At 42.1% G+C, this 21584-nt stretch overlaps 1 protein-coding gene across 2 annotated transcripts in view; it reads right to left on the bottom strand.

Moving 5' to 3' along the window:
* KCNK2 (potassium two pore domain channel subfamily K member 2) overlaps positions 1–21584 on the bottom strand; it is a 529235-nt gene that overhangs the window by 257131 nt on the left and 250520 nt on the right. For both annotated transcript variants that reach the window (XM_086927899.1, XM_086927900.1), the window contains exons 3-4: positions 16253–16367; positions 5782–5942 (exon numbers count right to left, since the gene is read on the bottom strand). In XM_086927899.1, coding sequence (XP_086784025.1) covers positions 5782–5942; positions 16253–16367 — 276 coding nt within the window. The remainder of the gene's footprint in view (positions 1–5781; positions 5943–16252; positions 16368–21584) is intronic.

Here is a 21584-nt window from a genome sequence, read left to right as displayed (position 1 = left end):
CTGAGGAGGGAGGTGGTTACGTTTCGGCTGGGTTGGTGGTGTCTTGGTGAGCTGATTCTATCTGGACCGAAAATCCGGTCGTTACAGCTGCGGAGTTCCCTCCTGTGCAATTAGGATGTGACCGCCACCCTGGCGGTCACATCCTCTATTTTTAACATTGAGGCGGGTGCGGCTTCCAGCTGCACCCGCTACAATGTTAAAAATGCACGCCGGCTGTGGCTTCTGCTGGCCCGGAGGATGCGGAAAATCCACCATCCTAATGAGGCCCTATATAAGGCCTGAAACCTATGTTTTTTTCAGTGAATTTGCAAGGTTTTTCAAATGCTAATTCCTAACTATATCAGGCGTGAAACCTATATTTTTTTTCAATAAATTTCAAAGGTTTTGTAAATGCTAATTCTATTAGCGGATAACATTTATATATGTTATTATCCTTCTGGGACCACCTGAGCAGCGATCTTGTTTCTCAGGAGAAGAGAGGCACAAAAGAGCACAAAACAAGAGTGGAAAACGCGGAAAGGGGGGCAGGTTAGAGACCCCCTGACCCCCTAGCCCTTCTCAGGTTGTCCTAGAAGGACACCCAAGGGCAAAAAAAAAAATTGCGGGGTGCGCGCACGGTACGCGTACAGGTCCGCGTACGTACGCGTACCGTGCTATCGCCAGTAGGTAATATATATATATTGTTTGCCATTAATAAAACTTGTGTTTTCAAAGACAGCGTGTGCGCTCAAAATTGTTCGTGGGCCTTTGGGAAACATATATATATATATATATATATATCCAAACTGCGTTTACCAAGGAATACCAGATCCCCCGGTCAAACAAAAGAAGCCGCCACTCCAGTCACTCGATTTGTGTGAGACAACTTAATTTATTCTTAAATCCTCTGCAGCATTATTCACAGCACAAAACCAACGCGTTTCGTTAGCTCCCCACTAACTTGATCACGGTTGTTTCAAACACTGTTTGCTGGCTGTGTTTTAAAAAGGGAGTTCCCGCCCACCTCGGCCACATGGTTACACCAATCTGTTATCATTCACAATGGTATTCTGGGATTTGTAGTTTACATTTCCAATTCATGTAAACATCATACATTTAACACCAACTTAGTGCCTCACATTATAATTCCCTCGTCCTGCTGTCCTTAGTTTAACACCCTTCAATGTTTAGTGAGGTAATACCTCCATAAGCAATTATAAAACAATTTTTAAACAAAAGCAACGAGAAAAATCCTTCGGACGCAGGGTCACATTCCCAAGTCTTATTCTTTAGACATATTTGGTGCCCTCTAGTGGGCTGACATTACTGAGGGATTGTAAAGTTTTTGGAAAATGTTTATGGGTCTCTATGTTTTATTATCCCAGATGCTCAATTGTTTTTGACCTGTGCCGTGGGTTTTCGGGATGGAAAAATTATGGAGTTTGTTTAGAGAAGCAGTCTTAGTTTTTTCAAATATGTACATAAAGTTCTTCCGACTGATTCAGCCCGAAAGGGGTCATTGTTCGAAAGTTCAAAATGTGGCGTGACTCCTTTTGACGTAGAAGTTTTTCACGATGTCCACCCCTGTCTGACGGTGCCATCGTTTCCAATCCCAGGAATTTTAACAATCGCCAGTTTCCGTTATGATGTGTCTCCATGTGTTTGGCCACTGCATTCCCTCTGTCCTTGTTTGTAGTGGCCCTTACATGCTCCAAAATTCGCTTTTTCAGCTCACAGATTGTACTTCCTATATATCGTAACTGACAAGGACATTCAATCATATAGACCGTGTACTGGCTTTTGCAGGTGATTAATTCCTTTATCTTCCAGATCTTTCGGTTTGCCATCTTGATTTGTTTGGTGGGTTTCGCTATGGAGGTATTACCTCACTAAACATTGAAGGGTGTTAAACTAAGGACAGCAGGGCGAGGGAATTATAATGTGAGGCACTAAGTTGGTGTTAAATGTATGATGTTTACATGAATTGGAAATGTAAACTACAAATCCCAGAATACCATTGTGAATGATAACAGATTGGTGTAACCATGTGACCGAGGTGGGCGGGAACTCCCTTTTTAAAACACAACCAGCAAACAGTGTTTGAAGCAACCGTGATCAAGTTAGTGGGGAGCTAACGAAACGCGTTGGCTTTGTGCTGTGAATAATGCTGCAGAGGATTTAAGAATAAATTAAGTTGTCTCACACAAATCGAGTGACTGGAGTGGCGGCTTCTTTTGTTTGACCGGGGGATCTGGTATTCCTTGGTAAGCGCAGTTTGGATATATAGCGGTTTGGTTCCACCGCATGAAGCCACGCACCTGCAAGCAGCGCCAAACACGGAAGGAGACTTGAACCAACCCAGGTTTAATATATATATATATATATATATATATATATATGTATATATATATATATATATATATATATATATATATATATATATATATATCCAGAGAGCTCCGATTTCCTGATGAAGTAATCTCACAGGCAAAGAAGCGAATATGGACCACAGAATCGGTGCAGGTTCGTTTATTTGGTGCAGTAAGTCGCCATGACGCGTTTCGCGCTACAAGGAGCGCTTGATCACATGACACAGTCAAAGATTTTACATTGGTTTAAATATACTGCAAGCTGCTGACGTTTGCAAGGGACGTGAGATAGCATACAAGTTAAAATGACATAGAGAAAACACTACGTACAGTAAAACTACAAGTATGTCTTCAATCGTGTTTCATCTGATTAAGTTGTTTGTAACAAATACGATAAATAAATACAGATTATATCACAGTTCACTCGACATAAAATCAAGTCACAATATAATTATTCGTCAATATAAAAAAACAATGTTTCAAGAATTTATTTTTTAAATGTGCAAAGCAGGGCAGAAAACAGTGCAAAATTGTATAAAATAAGTTTCCGAACTAGCAGCAGTAGGTTTACAGTACATTAATTCATTGGCAAATAATTAAGCCCAATAACTGTCTAAATACATCCAAGTAGCTGTATAGGGCCAAGAGTGATATCAGTATTGTGAAAGCAACATTGGAGCCCCAATGTTGTTCAATTTCAGTGAACAGGTTCACTAATACAAGGTAAAGTGCAAGTGCTTGGTCGATCCATAATTATGATCAACAACTCAGTTGACTGGATCCCACAGTTTGTAGGACTTTTAATTGATATATCGGTTTAAATACCCTGATATAGTAAGAAAGGGAATCATAATGTTTGCTATTGGAATTGAATATTATTGGCTGACATGAAAGGGTCCCCCATCAGTCAAAGTTGTATCTTAAGAAACCTATGTATGTAATAAATGACAGATGTAACCGGGTTGTTTGATTCCCAAGTCTTCATATTGAATTCATTTGGCAGAAAGGTACACGGAGACAACCGACGCTTTTCGCTATACCAGATAGCTTGATCACGGTTACATGGTTGCATTCAAATTAGCCAATAAAAACATTTTCACCACATCATGTGATTACTAACAAGTAAGACTCCCTTTCCGATGCATTTTGGGAGATGGAGTTAACCTTATTTACCACCATTTAGTTTGGGAGTTTTTTCGTTTTCAATCCAACTTCATTTTTGTGCTGGTAGTGTTTTATCACCCTTGTGTTGTCATAAGAGCTTCTTTATGATTTTTTAGCACATATCGGTTTTGTCTCCTACGGATTTTCCATATCACCCATAGGTATTGCATAACCTGGGTGCACTCTGCAAGTAATATGTCAAGTTGATTAAAAAGTGGAGAGAGACGTTTTGTGGTCTCATTCTTTTATGTGAATTTAATGTATCTATAATGTAGGCAATTTTTGACAGTGTGCACTGCTTGTTAAAATAGTTTCCAGCTGGACACAAAGCTAATTCATCATTGTGTCACAGAGCTGTATCAAAGATGCGCGGTCTGTTGGTTGTCTCTACGTTAAATATAGAGTTCTGCCCTCCAGAGGGCTAAGCTCTCCTGTTTGTCACCTTGCCTCTCATTTCACACCACGTTAGAAACTCTCCTATTTTAGTACTATGTTGATGTTTCAATATTAATTGCACTCATTTATATATGTCCGATATCATGGATGCTCGTACCGATATGTCTTCCTACTTTATTTATCATTTTTATTTATTTTATAGAATTTTATATGTTTATCTCCCATTTCATGTTCATAATCAAATCTAAAGGATGACAAATTACAATCATAAGTGCACATATAATTCCTCACTTTGATTCAAACCAAAAGGAGTTAAAGTCCTGAAATTTAGGATTTGTCTGGACTCTCTCTGTCTCAATTTCTTCTCACGGTTCCCCTCTCTCTCACTGGGGGGAACTGTTTCTAGAGCCCAGAATGTTAGCAATTTCCAGTCCCCTTCATGGTCCACTTCCATGTGCTTTGCGACCGCATTGCTGCGATCTCTGTTGACTGTCGCACGTACATGTTCTAAAATCCTCTTCTTGAGTTCACAAATCGTGCTCCCTATGTATTTAAGCGAACACAGACATTCGATCATGTAAACCACAAATTGGCTCTTGCACGTAATCAATTCCCTGATTTGCCACATTTTTTTGTTAGGTAATCCTACCTGGTTGGTATTCTTGGCAATCTGACACACCTTACAGTTGGAGCATTTTCTAAACTCCTTTGTTTGTAGCCATTGAGTTCCTATTGATTTGCTGGTAATTTGATTATGACTGTGGACGCCCCTTTTACACATAGATGCATGTTCTCCCCATCACAGTGAACCTACACGAGTGTCAAGTAGGAGAACCAGATCCTGTATTACAGATTGGCCTTACTGTTCTTGTTTGAAACACAGCATACCTTTGAGCAGGTGCACTGGGAGAAAACAGGGATAGTGTGCCCTATTACAATTCATTTGCTGCCCTCAGGACAGCTGTGAGCCCTCACCTGCCCTAGGGGCATCCTCATCGGTGAAATAATGACCAGCTGCTTATAAGCCCCTTCATGTTTCACAGTGCAGGTGGCATGCCACATGCACTTTAAAGAGGGAAGAGAGATTTCCTTGCAGACAGGTGCAGTTAGTGACTGCAAGATTTGAAGGGTGTCCATGGGACCCTGTTTACCTCCTGCAGAGGGCTTCCCGCAGATGTCACACTGACAGTTCACCACCTTTCTGTGGCTCATTTTTGGTGCACCTCCTAAAGGCCTGTTTGCCTCTGGCCCGTGTCATTAATACAGGACTGGTGCAGCGGCAAAGTGATTGCTTCATCTGCATGAGGCCATACCACCACGGAAATGAAGAAACACCCTCTGAAGATGGCGCTGGCACTACTTGTGCACCAGCACTATGAGTACTACAGAAGGGGCTGCACAAGCATCTGTTGCACCTTCTGTAATATCATAGTGGCCCTGGGTCACAAACAGCAGGCGTACACACACACACACTGCACCCTCCGGGCAGTGTGTGTAATACAATCCATGATCTCTAGGTTATTGATTCCTTATGGATTAATGCTCCACAGACGATACCATTACTTTATAAAAACAGGGAAAAATGTTGAGGAAAAAGAAAAAATGGACAGCAGTTCTAACATTGGTGGACTTTATTCCCTCTGTTTGACAACTACTAATATGTAAAGGGTTGAGGCAGTTTCGGAAAACACTTTCCTAAAACAAAAGTGCGTTTTGGAGAGAGGTTAATAGCAACAGACTGCTATTTAGAGCGGGGTTCCAAAGCAATTACATGTTTTACTTTTTTTTAATCATTTTGCAACTTGCATATTGAATTGTTGCCCTCATGCTGATTGCCAAACTGTATACGACGTCGTTTGACTTACATACTTACAACAAACGTATCTTCAACTCTGGCAATTCCTTTTCCAAATATAGTACCTAGTTGATCTCCAACGCCAGCCAGAAGGAACCCAAACAGCGGGATACCCAGTAAGGCATAAATGATGCAGAATATTTTTCCCCCTTCTGTACGAGGTGATACATTTCCAAACCCTATAAAAAAAAATGAGTTTTAAGCATTTAATTTAATTTAACTCATTCCATAAATTACACAATTTCAAGATAAAAACTTTATTTTACAACACGAAAATAATGAAATTATACACATCCAACGGTAAAATCGTCAATATGCAAAGAAATGGTCATCGCAAGTTGTAGCTGCTTTCAATGTCTCCATTGAATGATATCTGTCAAACACTAACGAGGAACATAACACAACACTGACAATTTGTTTAGATAATCTGTGGACAGCTGCCTATAAAATGCACATAAAGTGGTGAAACTGATATGATACTGAAAGTCGTAAAATATCAATGACACATTATTATTATTATTATTTTAGAATTGGCACTTAACCCCTTGCCTGCTGATGACGGAACCGCTCCGTCATCAGCTGCGGTGGCGCTGTGCTGATGACGGAGCGCTTCCGTCATGGACCGCTCGGCGCTCCTGCGCGGCGCGAATTCCGCGCCTGCGCTGAGCGTTCCATTGAGCGGGGCGGGCCATGACGGAACCGCTCCGTCATAAGCACAGCGCCACCGACGGTGGTGACGGAGCGGTTCTGTCACCAGCATGCGGCCACCGCCCGGCCACCCCGCCTCCTTAGCACTGCGGCGGAATAGCCGCCGCAGTGAAGGGGTTAAACCAATGAGAATTTTAAAGCTTCTGACTAGTTATATGTCCCGTGGACTAAAGTATCCAAATGCTCTGCTCATGCAGCTTTCGCCTGGTGCATCAATGAGGTACTCTCCTGAGTAGTAAAACCTGACCCTGGTATCCTTATTACGAGTGCCTCTGATTTCTTCCATGGTACCGTCACCTCCCCAGACTTACAGATACCAGGGGGTTACTGGGAATCCAAGTGGTTCATTGAAGTTCCAAAAAAATTAGGAATGAGACATTTCTAGTAGAATCAATAATTCCAGGTAAAATTCTAGTGGCAATACCACACAACCCCACCGACTTTTATTTTGGGATTTTGTCTGTTAGCAGCTGCAAGATTCCCCCAGTGAAGCGTGCTATTTTGATAGGACTGCTACCCACTGCCACCCACCCTAATGAAATTCAAATCAATCAATCAATCAGTGCATTTATAGAGTGCGCTACTCACCCGTGAGGGTCTCAAGGCTCTGAAGGGAGGGGGGGGGGGACTGCTGCTGCTCGAATAGCCAGGTCTTGAGGAGTTTCCTGAAGGTGAGATGGTTATGGGGCAGTCATAGGTGGGCTGGTAGGGAGTTCCATGTCTTGGCGGCCAGGTAGGAGAACGATCTTCCCCCGGTGGTGGTTCTGCGAATCCGTGGGACGGCTGCGATGGCAAGGCTGGCAGAGCGGAGCCGGCGGGTCGGAGTGTAGAACGTGAGACGAATGTAGAGGTATTCGGGGCCCATGTTGTGGAGAGCTTTGTGTGCGTGGGTGAGGAGCCTGAACGTGATCCTTTTGTTGATGGGGAACCAGTGACACTCGTAATTGAGGTCGAGATGCTTTATGCCATATTCATCTATCTTGGAGGCGTGCTCATCCTGCATATCCTTCTTACAGAGCAAACTTTCTGAGCTGGCTCGCTGCTCTTAATGTTGGTTAATGGATTCACTACTATATTACGATCACAAGGTCTGGTATTTCCATCAGGTAATCAAGCGAAGCATTACCTCAGTATACCTAAGTGTAGCTTTATGTCTAAGAGTACAATATGACCAACAAAGTGAGACCTTTTCTGGTTACCTGAGGTAGGAACTCGTGATCCAGATACCTAGTACTAAAAATATGTTTTCGCTAAACAAAGATAGTCCTGGTGGGCTATTTGTTTCTTTTTTGCAATGTATTTAAAGACAATAGACTTTATATTATTGCACGAGTAGAAGTGGTAACGGGTAATGGAGATATATCTTATCCCTCAGAAGGTAACCCACCCCAATAAGTTCAATGTTGCACCAAAAATCCATCCTCCACTACTGGGGAAGTCTTGACACTGCAGACAAAGTTGTCTCCTCTATTACTGAGAATGCATCATCGTCCACCTTCACAGCATGTCTTTAAATAGTTACCTGTGCTAGAGAAGCAGTATAACCAACATGTCACCTTCCACCCTGCGCAGATTGTGAGGTAAAAACTGGTCATAGTACGTGGCTGCAAGGACAGATGGATGTTTGGTTCAGATGGCCTGGCCAAACATCAGGGAGGCAGGGCTTTCCCTGCTCATCGAGTTAGGGGTGGTTCAATATGCCCACAGGACTTGGTACATTTCTTTCTCAATTGTTGCACCTTCACTGGTGGTCATTTTCAGGGTTCCCATGAACCCTTCTGCTATACCATTGGTTTGTGACAATGATCTGTTGGTGTTCAATGGCTAGCAGGGTTATGAAGTCTTTGAACTCTCTATGGGTGAAGGGTGGGCCTATGTCCGATTTGAGGGTCTGTGGAATCCTCCACATTTCAAAAATGTGATTCAGCGCCTGGATCACTTTTGCTGCTACAATTGATAAGATCATCTTGATCAGAGGGAACCAAACGTACTTGTCCACTAACTCCGGCAGGTACTTGCTTGAGGGCAGGGGCCTGAAGAGGTTGATAGCCTCAAGTTCCCATGCATTTTCTGATAGATCTGACATCGTCGGTGGAAGTGGCTTCACTGTTGTGGAAAAGCATGTGCACACGTGACACACCTGCAGCTCTGTCTCCACCATCATAAAGCCTCTAAATGATCCACTGAGGACTTGAAAGTGGCATAGCTTGAACTTCGGCAGGCGGAAAGAAAATGGTGTAAGGCCTACCTTCCTCAAAACAGGGAAACTGTTATCCTCCAACTAAAGTCATACAAAAAACTGGTTTTACAGGCTAAAGCCTTCATCTTTTCTAATAAAATACTGAAATCCGAAAACAAAACTAAAACCATTTTTGAGACAGTTGGAGAACTTTCCAAACCTGACAGACTAAGCCTTCCATTGGTCCCTACTCCAAATGTATGCAATTATTTGAGCTCCTTTTTTACAGAAAAAATAAAAGTAATAAAAGATGGTATTCTACCCTGTACGCAATCGTTCACCAATTCCACCCAGTACACAATCATTCACCACCTTATCAGAAGGAAGGAAAGAATTCTGTTTCACTTTCCACTTTTCCAGCCAACAGTAGTGAGCACCTTTTAGAGTTGATGGCTAGGGTTAAATCAGGCTCTCCAAATGATATTCACCCATCACATGTCAAAAAAATGATATTTTCCCAATATACGGACACCACCACTTCCTTTCTAAATTCTTCCCTCAATCAGGGTTAAGGACTTCACTCATTCAAGGAGGCAGTTGCTCTCCCTCTATTAAAAAAAAAAAAAAAAACAGGGAGGACCCAACCATATTAAAGAAATATAGACTGATGTCCCGACTTTTCTATCTTGCTAAACTGCTAGAGACCCATGTTGCGCGACTTCTCTATTCTTTGTTGAAGGAGTCTGGTTATCTCGATTCCCATCTGGCTGGCTTTCGTCCTACCCACTCAACGGAGACCGTCATTCTCTCTGTGTTGAATGATATGAGGAAAGAGGCGGATCATGGCTCTACTCAGGCATTGGATTTGCTTGACCTTTCAGCAGCTTTTGACATGGTGGACCTTACTAAATTGGTTGAGTGTTTCAATATGGCAGAATTGTAGGGTATTTCTCTAGAGTGAGTGACTTCCTTTCTTAAGATCGAGTCCAATTGGACAATCTTCCATTGTTCTGCTCTGACAAGGTTCAACTCATCTGTGGGTGCCTCACAGTTCCTCCCTATCTCCTCACTTATTTAATCTCTACATCTGCTCATTGATTCACTGCCTCCTGGAGCGAAAGGTGAAAGTATACAACTATGCTGACAATATGCAGCTGATATTGATATTGACAACACCCGGAAATCTATGGTATTTTTCAAAATTCCATGACGGTATTAGAGACTGGATGTATGGCCACCAACTGAAGATGATTTCAGAGAAAACTGAAATTGTGGTCACGAGGAACAAATTACATCAATGAAATCCTTCATTTTGGCCCTTGCAGTTGGGACCCCCATATCACACTCAAAAAAACAGTGAAAAGTCTGAATCGTTATTGATGAAGATCTATCCTTGAAACATACGATAGGAGTTGTTAGTGTCTTCTGCATACTTTTTCCAACTCAGGAAAAATAGGAAAATCAGAAGATACTTCAAGGGGCATGCTATTATCCAAATTCTGATGGCATTAGTGATTGGATATGATAACACACTCTATCTGAGTCTCCCTTCTGGCCTCAATCACAGGTTGCATCTAATTTAAAATCAGGCAGCCCAGTTAGTTTTCTGTCAGCCAAAACATTGTCATACTAAACCTCTGCTGAAAAAGCTACACCGACTCACTGTATCTCATGGAACTATCTTTAAATCAGAATGCATTGCTTTTAAATCTCTTCACAGCAAAAGCCCTGCCTTAGTATCATCCAGAATCCAGTGTTACACCCCAAATCGTCATCTCAGATATGCCCGTCAGAATATACTGGCATTCCCAAGAAGTAAAACAAAGAGGCTAGGAGGCGCTAGTTTCCATGCTTTGGCGCCTTACACCTGGAATACTGTTCGCCAAGACATTAGATTATCTACCAGTTACATGGGCTTCAGGAAGCTTTTAAAAGCCAGACTTTTCAGGCAAGCCTGTGATTAATTAATTCTGACTGAGAGCTGCTGCCTTCACTACCTTAGCGCCAAGAGACCTAATGATGTGTGCTTAATAAATTCCTTATAACATAACATAACATAACATACTGTCTAGTTTTGGGTACCATAATCACTCAGATAGACTTTTTTGGGTGGCTACTCTCTTGCATTGGCCCTCATGTGTGAATTCAATGATTTGATTTTAAGGACTCCTGGGGACGATAATGCAGAAACCCCTCAGTATGAGTCCATCTTCTGTTATGGCCAGCTCATCCTGGATATTGAAGAAGGTTCTGATCTCTTCAGTGTCACTTCCTGATTCTTTGCTGTGTTTCCATTTTTGTGTCTTGATCAGGTATTTGTTGATCTTAAGGTTTCTATCCTCATCCGTCATCACAGTCACTTGAAAGACTGACAGCATCGTGGGTATGCTGGTGCTGACTATGAATTGAAGGTAGTATTCAGCATCTTACTGTACTGGTTTGGCTTGGTTAACTGTAAAGGTTGTCTCGAGTAGCAGTCTGCAGGGTTGTGTTCTTTTCCTGGCTAATGTACGATTGCATAGTTGTATTCTTACAGAAGTATGCTCCAGTGCTTGATTCTCAGTGGAAATTTTGCTTTGGGGTTGCCAAAGATCGTCAGCAGGTCTTGGTGGTCCAGTAAAATGCTGAACCTTTTGCCGTTTAGGAACATGTAGAAGTTTTTGCAGGTCCAGACTGCTGCTAGGCTCTCCTTTTCAGGTTGTGAGTAGGCTCTTTCGGTATCTGAATGGCTTCTGCTGATGTATGCTACCATCTGTCGCAGTGACTCTGTGTCGTCTGTGTGTTGTGCTACTATGGCCACCAGCCCCACCAGGCTGGTGTCCACATTCACCTCTGTGTTTAGTCTGGAGTCGAACTATGCCATGACTGCTGCGTCTTCTATCACTGTTTTGATGCTTCAAAAGCTTTGTACACACTCAGATGACCATTTGAAGTCAACATTTTTTTCGATCAGGTGCCGGGTGTGCTTAAGGTGGCAAAGTCTTCAATGTATCGGGTGCAGTAGCTCACCATGCCCAAGAAGGATTTCAGCATGCCTACATCTTATGGTGGGTTGATAGCATGGAGGGCATTGACTTTGTCCCTGTCTGGTGTCATTTGTATGTAGCCAAATGGTTTCAGCTTGATCTTGTGAATGTCAAATTTCCCAGTGTTGAGTGGTCGACACACTCTGTGTAGGGTTGAATCATGTGTCTCCTTCGTGGCTCTGAGCATCAGCATGTCATCTTTGTAGTTTAATGTATTGAATACTGTCTGGATGACTCTGCCAATAAGTTCCTGAAAGATCTCTGCCACCAACAAGATGTCAAAGTGAAGCTGCTTGTATCGGAATGGTGCAAGGTCTGTGGGGAATGTTGTGAAGTGGCGGCTCCCCTCATCGAGTTATATTTGAATATCTTTTCCATTCAGTTGTGTGATTATGTCCAAGATGTGCGGACCAAGGTATTGTTCCTGTTCTATTGCTTTGTTTGGTTGGAGCACATCAACACAGAGCCACACATCTCCAGGGACGTCTGTTTTTGGCACGACTACCATTGGTGAGATCCATGGAGTTGGGCCCTTGGAGGTTTCAATAATGTATAGTTTCAGAATTCTCATGATTTTTTTCCTCTTCTTCTTGGAGGTTGAGTGTCCTTCACCTGTGTCCTTGTGCGACTGAGCAGATTGTCTGGTTCATGTGCAGTTTGAAGGGGACATACTTCATTCGTCCCAGTCCAATGATTAACATGGGGAACTTTGGGTCACGCCTTGGTTGGCTTGTGCATGGTAGTTAACAGATATTGGTCCCACTGCTGCTGTGGCGAAGCTTAGGAGGCACGTACCTGACACCTATCCTTGTAGCACATGCTCAGTTGTTTCCATGGTTGATGTCTAGTGTCGTAGGGTTGTTGTATAGAACCCCAGGTTGCCTAGTGGCTTGGGCTCAGCCAATGTGTAGACCTGAACGTCTATTTGTTTTACATTCAGTGATGGTTTGAGTTATTTTAACCTCTCTATTCACATCACGTTGAATGATGCTCAGCTGTCAGTGATGAGCGGTATTGGTTTACCTTCATGCGGGCCACTGGGCACTTGCTTTCCTCCTCTTTTAAATTTACTTGGTGTATTCCTTCTTGGCATGGTGTACAGTGAGTAGTCCCAGACATGTTGCTTTGGCTAGTCACTGGGCACCCATTGCTGGTGTGCATTTGTCTAATATGTAGACTTCAGCATTCACTTCTCGTCTTTGAAGCTTGAACGTCATTGTGAATTATCCAGTGCATTTGACTTCATTCTTGCCAATTTGTAGATTTTCCCATTAGTCTCGACAAGCTGAAGTTTGCGCTGCAGGTGTACTAGTTCTTGCGTCCCCATCACATTCATCAATGTGTTACTATCCACCGTAAACTCTTTTCCATGGTCCTCCATTGAGAGGTTTACTGTGGCAGTCGGTTTCTTTGACCTAGTCTCGGAAATCAGTAGGAGGTATCCCACATCATCACTGTCACTGGATGCTGATGTGGTCAATTGGCTGGACAATGATGAGTAGAACCATCATCTGGACTTAGTGTCGATGGTTCGTACTTGATGGCGCTCTGTGGGCCCGATTCACTAAAGTAATCTGAGACAAAATTCTAACTTTACGACTTTCAGTATTCACAAAGCGCATCTGGAGTAGTTAGGATTTTGTCTCTGTTAAACTTACGTTTTGGTCTTAAGTTTAACTTAAGACCAAAACTTAGGTTTAACTGAGACAAAGTTTTGGTCTTAAGTTTAAGTTTTAGTCTTAAATTTAACTTAAGACCAAAACTTAAGTTTAACTGAGACAAAGTTTTGGTCTTAGGTTTAAGTTTTGGTCTTAAGTTTAACTTAAGACCAAAACTTAGGTTTAACTGAGACAAAATCCTAACTTTACTACTCCTAAATGCCCTTGGTGAATACCGAAAGTCGTAAAGTTAGAATGTTGTCTCAGATTACTTTCGTGAATCAGGCCTCATGTCTTTATCTTTTGGTCTGCAACTGCCCGTGTGTGTCTTCTGTCTTCGCTTTTGCTGTGTTTCGATCCATTTTTCCCACCTGTCTTGCAATTAAAACATGGACTTGAAATTTTTTTCCGTTCTGCATCTCTTGCATTTCTGCCCCATAGCTGAGCACTTTCCTTTATGTTGATAGGCCAGCAGCAGCAGTAGCATGTTCGAGCTGGACCTTGTGATGCCAAACTTGTCTGTCTTTGATTTTAGCTACTTATTTCCTTGGGCTCATCATTGCCTCCATGGTGGTAACCTTTCTTTCAGTCCACTCTTCTGGTCTTGCCATGTCCAGCATTTTCTCCAATGTGTGTATTTTCCTAAGCATTCATCTTTAGAACAGTTTGGATTGTAATCCATCAATTTTGCTCAGTCTCATTGTTTCATCATTGCTGAAATAACTAAATCTGTAGTGCTTGAGGGGTGTTTATAGTTTCTTTGCAAATTCATTAATCGTTTCTCTTTGTTTAGCTTTGTTGAACATCTCTTGGTCCACATTGCTTGTCGGATCGAACGTTATGGTAAGTGCATCCTTCACCTTCTGGTATGTGACTGCTTCTTCCATGGAGAGCTACTTGAAAGCCTGTTTGACCCCATTGTGTGCCAGGATTTGTAGATATGTGATTACCTTTGCATCCTCCATTTCTTCCAGTATTGAAATCGTCAATTGTTTTATCAAGTCAGCCAACTTGGTGCCAATGTTTTGGTTCTCTGCTGTGTTGAATGAAGGTGGGAGTTTCAGGAAAGCTGCTGTGTCCTACTTGGTCTTCCTTGGGATTTTGTGTTTTCTTCCCTAGTTGTTCTGTCTTTGTCTGCCTTCCTTGTGTGCTGTGCATATGATGGGGTTCTTCCCACTTTCCAATGGCTGCCCCGTGTGCAGGTAGAGAGGCCTGTCCCAATTCATAATGGCCACCTCTAGCAGCTGCCACGTGTGTAAATGGCTGCCGCCTAGAAGTATGAGGAGTTTTTTTTTCATTCTGGGCCCCTGCATTGACATCTTTAGGTGTTAATTGGTTGTTTTGATTTTTGGTTTTCTTTAGCAGCACTCAAGTTGGCTGGGAGCCATTTGAGTGCCTTGTGAATCTCGAGCATGGGCTGCTGGAGTGCACAACTCCTTTGTTTATGTGCCCACACAGGTTGTGAGGCATTTGGACGAGCTTCTGGGGCATACCACTCCTTTCTGAGCTGTGCGATCTTGTGCACTTGGGCTCTGGGTTCAGACAACTCAGTTGCACGGGTTGAGGCTATGACCAGTTGGGATGGGGAGGGCTGCTTAACAGTGTTTGGGAGTCCCTGGACACAGATGTTGTCAGGGTGGTTCACTACCCCGCTTCCTCCATTGCCAGTTGTGATGTCATTGTGCTGGGTCGCAAGGACAGAAAACTGGACACGGTAGAACTTATGCAGCTTTTCATTATTCTCCTCTCTCCTGCACATGTAAAACTTTTCACTCTTAAGTTACTTCCCCTTTCGTCATGAGATCTCCAGGCTCAGTCCTTTGGAGTCTTAGGGCCTGGCCCCATAAACACATGTATTTGTGCCTTGTAACTGCACTAACTTCAAGCAGAATCAGGGCGTCCTTACACCTGTCCACACCTCTGCACCCTGCTTCCATTGATACTTGTCTGCACTCTTACAAGTGCAGACACTCAGGCTGCAGAAGTAGGAGCCTTGGCTCTTGTCACCTATCCTTCTATGATTGCCTCTTCTTTGATATGCCCCTCAAGTTGCCCACAGAGCACAATTTATGGCCACGCGTCACTCACTAATCACTGCTACTGAGGTTACTGTATGCCTTAGCAATCTTGGATAGTATTGTGCTTAGTGCTCATTTGCTGCATTTATACCACTGATGGTTCTCCTCTCTTCTTACTTTCCTATCTTCTTCCTTTCCTACGGCCAGTCTGTACCAGTTGCAGCTCAATATTTATATTATGCTTGAGTAAAAGTGGGCATTATGAAATGTGGGAGAAAGTTGGAGGAGCTGAAGCAATGGGAAACAAATGAGGGAAAGAGGGATATTAGGGAGGAAAGAAGAGGAGAGGAGATGACACAGAGGGAAAAGGAGGAGAGGTGGGAGACAGCAAAAAGATGCAAACCCACAAGAGGAAAGATAAAGCAGCTGAGCAAATGCTATATAGAAGCATGCAAAAGGGAAACATTGTTCAATGGTTTCAAACAGTGAAGGGATACAGTTCATCCAATCAAAAGAAGATGAAACCTAAGTACTCCACAGAAGGGACAAACACAAGAAAAGAGAGAAAAGCCATCACATTAGGACGAGGGGAAATCAAATAGTCAGGAATGTGATTGAATCTTGAGCAAGAGAGAGGCAAATAGCCCACTCTACGGATATGTTTAAGTATTTGTAACAATACTTCTGTAAAACAGAATGATGAAACTATATGTAGAGAGACCAAACAATTGGGCATTCCTACACAAATAGTGTCTCAGTATGTAACCCAACACCAGACCAAATGTCTGGTGTTGTTATTACCAATAACATGGATTATAAAGGTGGCAACATGCTTACGAATTTACATACCATAAAATTGCAGTAATTATAAAGGAAAAATGCAGTACTTGCAGTACTTACCAATGGTGGTAATTACAGTTCCAGCAAAGAAGAAAGAACTTCCCAAATCCCAGTGACTGTGGTTAGACGTGTTTCCAAGCGGCATAACTCCAGCATTGATAGCTGTCACTAAGTGCTGAGAAAAATAACAAAACACCATGAGAAAATAGAGAATCTGAAGGAACATGTATACTACATTCTGCAAACATTTTTTATCATGCAGAGGAAAAATTCCCAGCACCAGTTATTGTTAGATTCAATCCTTTTTTTTTGTTTTTTGGGAGGGGGTGGGAGGACTTGGTGAGTGGCAGGGCGCCTCTTAGCTAGCTCTCGCCACCAGGCCCTACGCCCTCCAAGGTCCCAGCTCCTCACCACACAGTGGAACTATTTTGTAAGTTGACAGGTATGCTATTTTGCAACAACTAACTGACAGCTATGACAAGATAAAATACATATATGATGGCTGACCACTTTGAGATACAAAAGATTTATGTTAAATATCACTATGTCTGAAAATGCTATGTTTAATGTGGAAATTAATTTAAATATAAAAACCCTCCTAATTTCAAACCAAATTGTTGTTGTTCTTCCGTCGATGGTTACAAACTGATTTTTACCTACATTTCCAGGTAAAATCCTTCAATAAAAAAGCAACCAAAGATTGTGATATTTGTGAATGATCATGGCGACTCATGTATTCATATATATACAGATAATATGGAATTGTGCGATTCATAAGCATTCCATTAAAAAAAAGAATCTTAGAGTGTTTATAGTGTAAATAACAACACCCTACATATGGGTTCTCCTTGAACCAGGCTAAAATACCTAGAGACACCTTTTCACACATACAAATGGAGGAGCATGCATCCATAGACTCAGCCAACAACCATACAGGAATCCATGTAAACAGATCTACAGATAAATAGACATCCATGCACTTTACACGGAAAACCAAGAGGCATAGAGGTACTCACTCACATGTAAGAATAAACACCAACATGCATCAGTCAAACATATTACAGCACATAAGTGTACCAGGAACAGTGGAAGGAGCGTCAGTTCTACAGGGAAACTAACGTGTTGCAAAGCAAAACTCTCTGCATGCACTGAGATACATCTAGATGGTCCTACCTTGCTTATGGAAGCTTGAAAAAATACAGAAAGGACTAGGCACTCTTTTATGCAGCAGCTGGCCACACTCTGATCTGAACTGGGTCACATCTGTGGGATTATGAGCTGTAACACTTCAAAATTATCTGTGATATGCAGAATGAGACATATATGATGAGAGGAAAGGATGAACTAGGGGTTTTGTGACTCACTCATGTGACAGAGCACAGTAGCATTCCTGGATGGCAGATGCAGTCCCCAAGTAGCCTGCACTAATGAAGTACGCTAAAGTACTTTACACGGGCATCTGCTATCACTGGTTTTAAGGTGATCATGTTTTTGAGACTAAGCAGCAAACCCAAGAAGGACACAAAATGCTGATCACACTAAAAGGTACTGTGATATCCTCTAATGAAGTCACTTCATATCTCTGACTGTTAGCATCTATCTCCAACTACATCAACACGGACCAACAGTGGGCAAAATATCTAAAAAAGCTTTTGAGATAACCCGAAAGTATGTTAAGCCTACTGTGTAAACTGTAAGGAAATTTTTCGTGTGTCGAGACTTGTGAATTTTTAAAGTAAGAGGTAAGAGTAGTTTTATTATTTAGAAGGGACTGCCCATCCTGATCGTTAGCATCCACACCTGGAGTTCTTCTGGGAGTATCCTGGAGTTGTATTGGAGGAGAAGCAAATGCCCATCTGAAAGAATGAACAGAGCTATCTATATCAAAGCAAATGCCTGGCATGCACACTTGTGCTAGAAGGGAACCTTCCCAAGAAAGAAGAAATACAGTTCATTTAACTGCAGCAGTATCCAAATCTGTGATGAAAAGAATTGAATTTAACATTTCAGAACGGCAGGGACAGCACAGTACTAAAGAGGGTAGTTTCTCTGGAAAAGTCAACTATGTATGTGACTATAAGACAATTGTATATTTTTCCTTCAGGATCTCTCAGACTATTCAGTTTGTAGAAGGAACCAATATTCTTCTAGCCCACAATGTTCCCTGTTTTCTGTATGGCAAATACATAAACAGAGACTCAGATGCATAGATCTAGGAGACGAAAGAATAAGACCTTGCGCCTAATTCCGCCCATGCATAGAGGACATATTTTTTTACTTACAGGGATGCTTTCAATGTTTTTAATGTTTACACCTCACCTCTCTACAGTTATTAATACCAGAATACGTATCAGTAATTTTTATTATGATAAATCATCTTGTTCAATATGGAGGTCCTTCACTGAGAGAGACTAATCCTTGGAGATACAGACCATTCTGTGATGCCAGCAGAGTTAGTTTAGTTTATGAGGAGGGCTATAAGAGGGTGTTAGTTCTTGTTTTGAATTTTGTGTTTGCATGGGAAAGTACAGAGCTGTGATCTCTCAATTGCTTCAGCCACAATTATTTCATAAATTGATCACAAAAAGATTCTGTTAGACCCTCACATATCTTGCTCTTATTGAACAATCATGTGTACCATTCCAAACGCCCTGTATTTGTACAGGATAGACTGGCAAAGACAATTCCAAGGTTTCCAAAGCACATCTCATGAAAAAATCATGCCTCTTGAACCTTAATTATAAACGTGATCTTTTTCAAGCAGGTGAAAATGTGCGTTTGCCAAAGAAATGTAATCAAGTCAAGTCAATACCACTTTATTCGATTAATTAAAATCATACAAAGTACACATAAACATACAAAAATTCCATTCATTGTGCTGTTTAAAAACGTCATAAAAACTTTTTTTTTTAAATCAACATTAACAACCTATTTACAATGTTATCAAAAGGCATAATTTTTAAAACGTGAGGTAGATAGAAGAATCAGTAGAAGTGATCATGAGCACAGAATATCCATACAAACACCATTATTTATACATCTTAAGTTCTTTGCACGTATAGCAACAACCAGAAAACTAGCCACATTAAAAATTACCCAGGGAGTATCAAGCATCTGTAGGTATAATAAAGCAGGACTCACCTGGGCAATCCCCAGACTTCTTAACAGGGGTTTTAGGAATTTTGACCTGCTCTCGTTATAAAATTCGCAAAAGAAGATGAAGTGCATTGTATCTTGTATAGACATATCATCACATTTGCAAAGTGCCGTATCCTCAGGCTTACTCCACCCATCAAACATTCCCAAAGCAAAATGAATTAAATTAAACCTAAATTTTGTCAATAAAATTCGGTGGAAAGGCCTTGTAACTATCTGTAGATACGGCTCTATCGCTGGTGTCTTGGTCCGTAAATAATGGGCTCTGACAAGGGTTTTTTTAAGCTCATTTTTCTCCCTCTCCATGGCTTTACGAGCCATAAAATTTTCCCTCACCCAACCAATGTCCCCTTTGACAATAGATGCCGGGTTTTCAAAAAGTTCAGGTCGGCCCAGTTGTCTCAGTTCATGGCTCACGTAGGAGAACCACTGGATATCCTCAGCTTTATCTAATTTGAGACAATCTTTCATTATCAAATGATTTAGGTGTAAGTCAGAATTAATCCAAACTTTCAACCAACAGATAAGGGGGGCCACACTGATAGAATCTGTCACAAACCCCATCCCTAACTCCTGATGTACTGAAAAGGTAGGGGAGGTGTTGTACATTGATTCTTCATGTAATATGATTGTCTTCGGCTGTGTCCTGCATTAAATCTATTTGTAACCAACAGGAAGTATCCTGTCATCTGTTCGCATCATCTTTACAACAGGAGGATTGAGGGACTGAGAGGATAGAACGGAAGAATTTGTTCTCTACTTTTTGTAATTCCTCCGCTTGCTTATACCCCCAGATTGTTGATCCATACATTGCTGCTGAAAGGCATTTGGCTTTATAAATGGAAAGTACAGCTTCGCATGGCCTGCCTCCTAGTCTTTGGGCAAAACTTTTGACGGCCGAAGTTGCCCTGGTCATTGATGTTTTTTTTGCCAGAAGTTGGGGGGACCAAGAGCATTGTTCATCGAACAATATGCCCAGATATGTGAAGGATTTTACCCTTTTTACTTGTACATCCTTGCAGAAAAATGTTCTAGCCTTCTTTCGTCCAGGACCCAATACCATGGTGTTAGATTTTGCACTGTTTATAACCAGATCCAAGAAATCCATAAAAACCCCAAACGCAGTTAAAAGTATTTGTAGACCAAGAGGGGTGCGGGCTATTAGGACTGCGTCATCCACATATAGGAGAACTGAGATGGAAGTTTCTCCTATACGCGGTATGTCCAGTGTAGATGTCAACAGATATTTATCTAAGGAATTAACATATAAAGTAAAAAGGAGGGGGGCCAGAATGCACCCTTGTCCGATGAGTCAATCAGCGAAATGGGCCGATAGCAGCGCGGGTCCCTCCTTTGACCCTTCTTAAACACCGGTATTATAATAGATTTGGCCCATGTTTCAGGAAAACCTGCTTTTACAGTTGAATTAAAAACATTTGACAGGATGTTTGCCCATTCCTTTGGATTACTCTTGTATAAATCCGCAGGCACTCCGTCTGGGCCAGGCGCCTTGTTACTTTTGGTAAATGTAATCACTGGCATGCTTTGGAACATTAGATAAAGATTGGTTCAATTCTCATGGTGTCATGGTGTGACTGGAATTTGCATTTGGGGCACAAAATGTAAGAGAGAGAGAGGAATGTCAGAAAAGACCTAGTCAACTGTCATTTGATAGGGTTCTATATTATCATTTTCTGCTGGAGAATATAGAGTTTGAAGATATGTATTTTCTATCAGGATTCACCTAACACTCAACATTATGTGGGTCATTAGGATGGCGATGAACCCGACACCGACAGGCTGTCGGTGGTGAGTTCACCGCCATGGTGAGGCCATTTTCCGCCTGCCATATTATGGTAGCGGGCAGTACTGTGGCGGTCGTAAACACCAACCTCCACATATCCGGTGGGGTCCTTGAGCCCGTCGGTGCTGAGAAGGCCTTCAGCATGTAATGCATGCCGGCGACGCCTAGCTGGCATCGCCGGTCAGATTACAATGCTGGATCCGCACTAGGCTTTCCATGGCGGTTCACTCGCTGTGGGAAGGCTGGTGAGGATGGCCTTTGGGGCCCTGTTGCGGGTCCCTCTTGTGCAGGGGCAGTTTATTTTGGCACTGCCCCCCTACATTTCCTTGCACCATGTGGCAGGCATGGCTTGGTGTCTGCCATGTAGTGTAAGTCAAAGCAAAACCTACTTTTTCCAATTGCAGCGGGTACTGCAGCCAGCAGCACCCGCTG

The sequence above is a fragment of the Lissotriton vulgaris genome, chromosome 6, assembly GCF_964263255.1.
Source record: "Lissotriton vulgaris chromosome 6, aLisVul1.2, whole genome shotgun sequence".
In the NCBI taxonomy this organism is placed as follows: domain Eukaryota; kingdom Metazoa; phylum Chordata; class Amphibia; order Caudata; family Salamandridae; genus Lissotriton; species Lissotriton vulgaris.
This window is presented reverse-complemented; position numbering and strand designations above follow the sequence as displayed.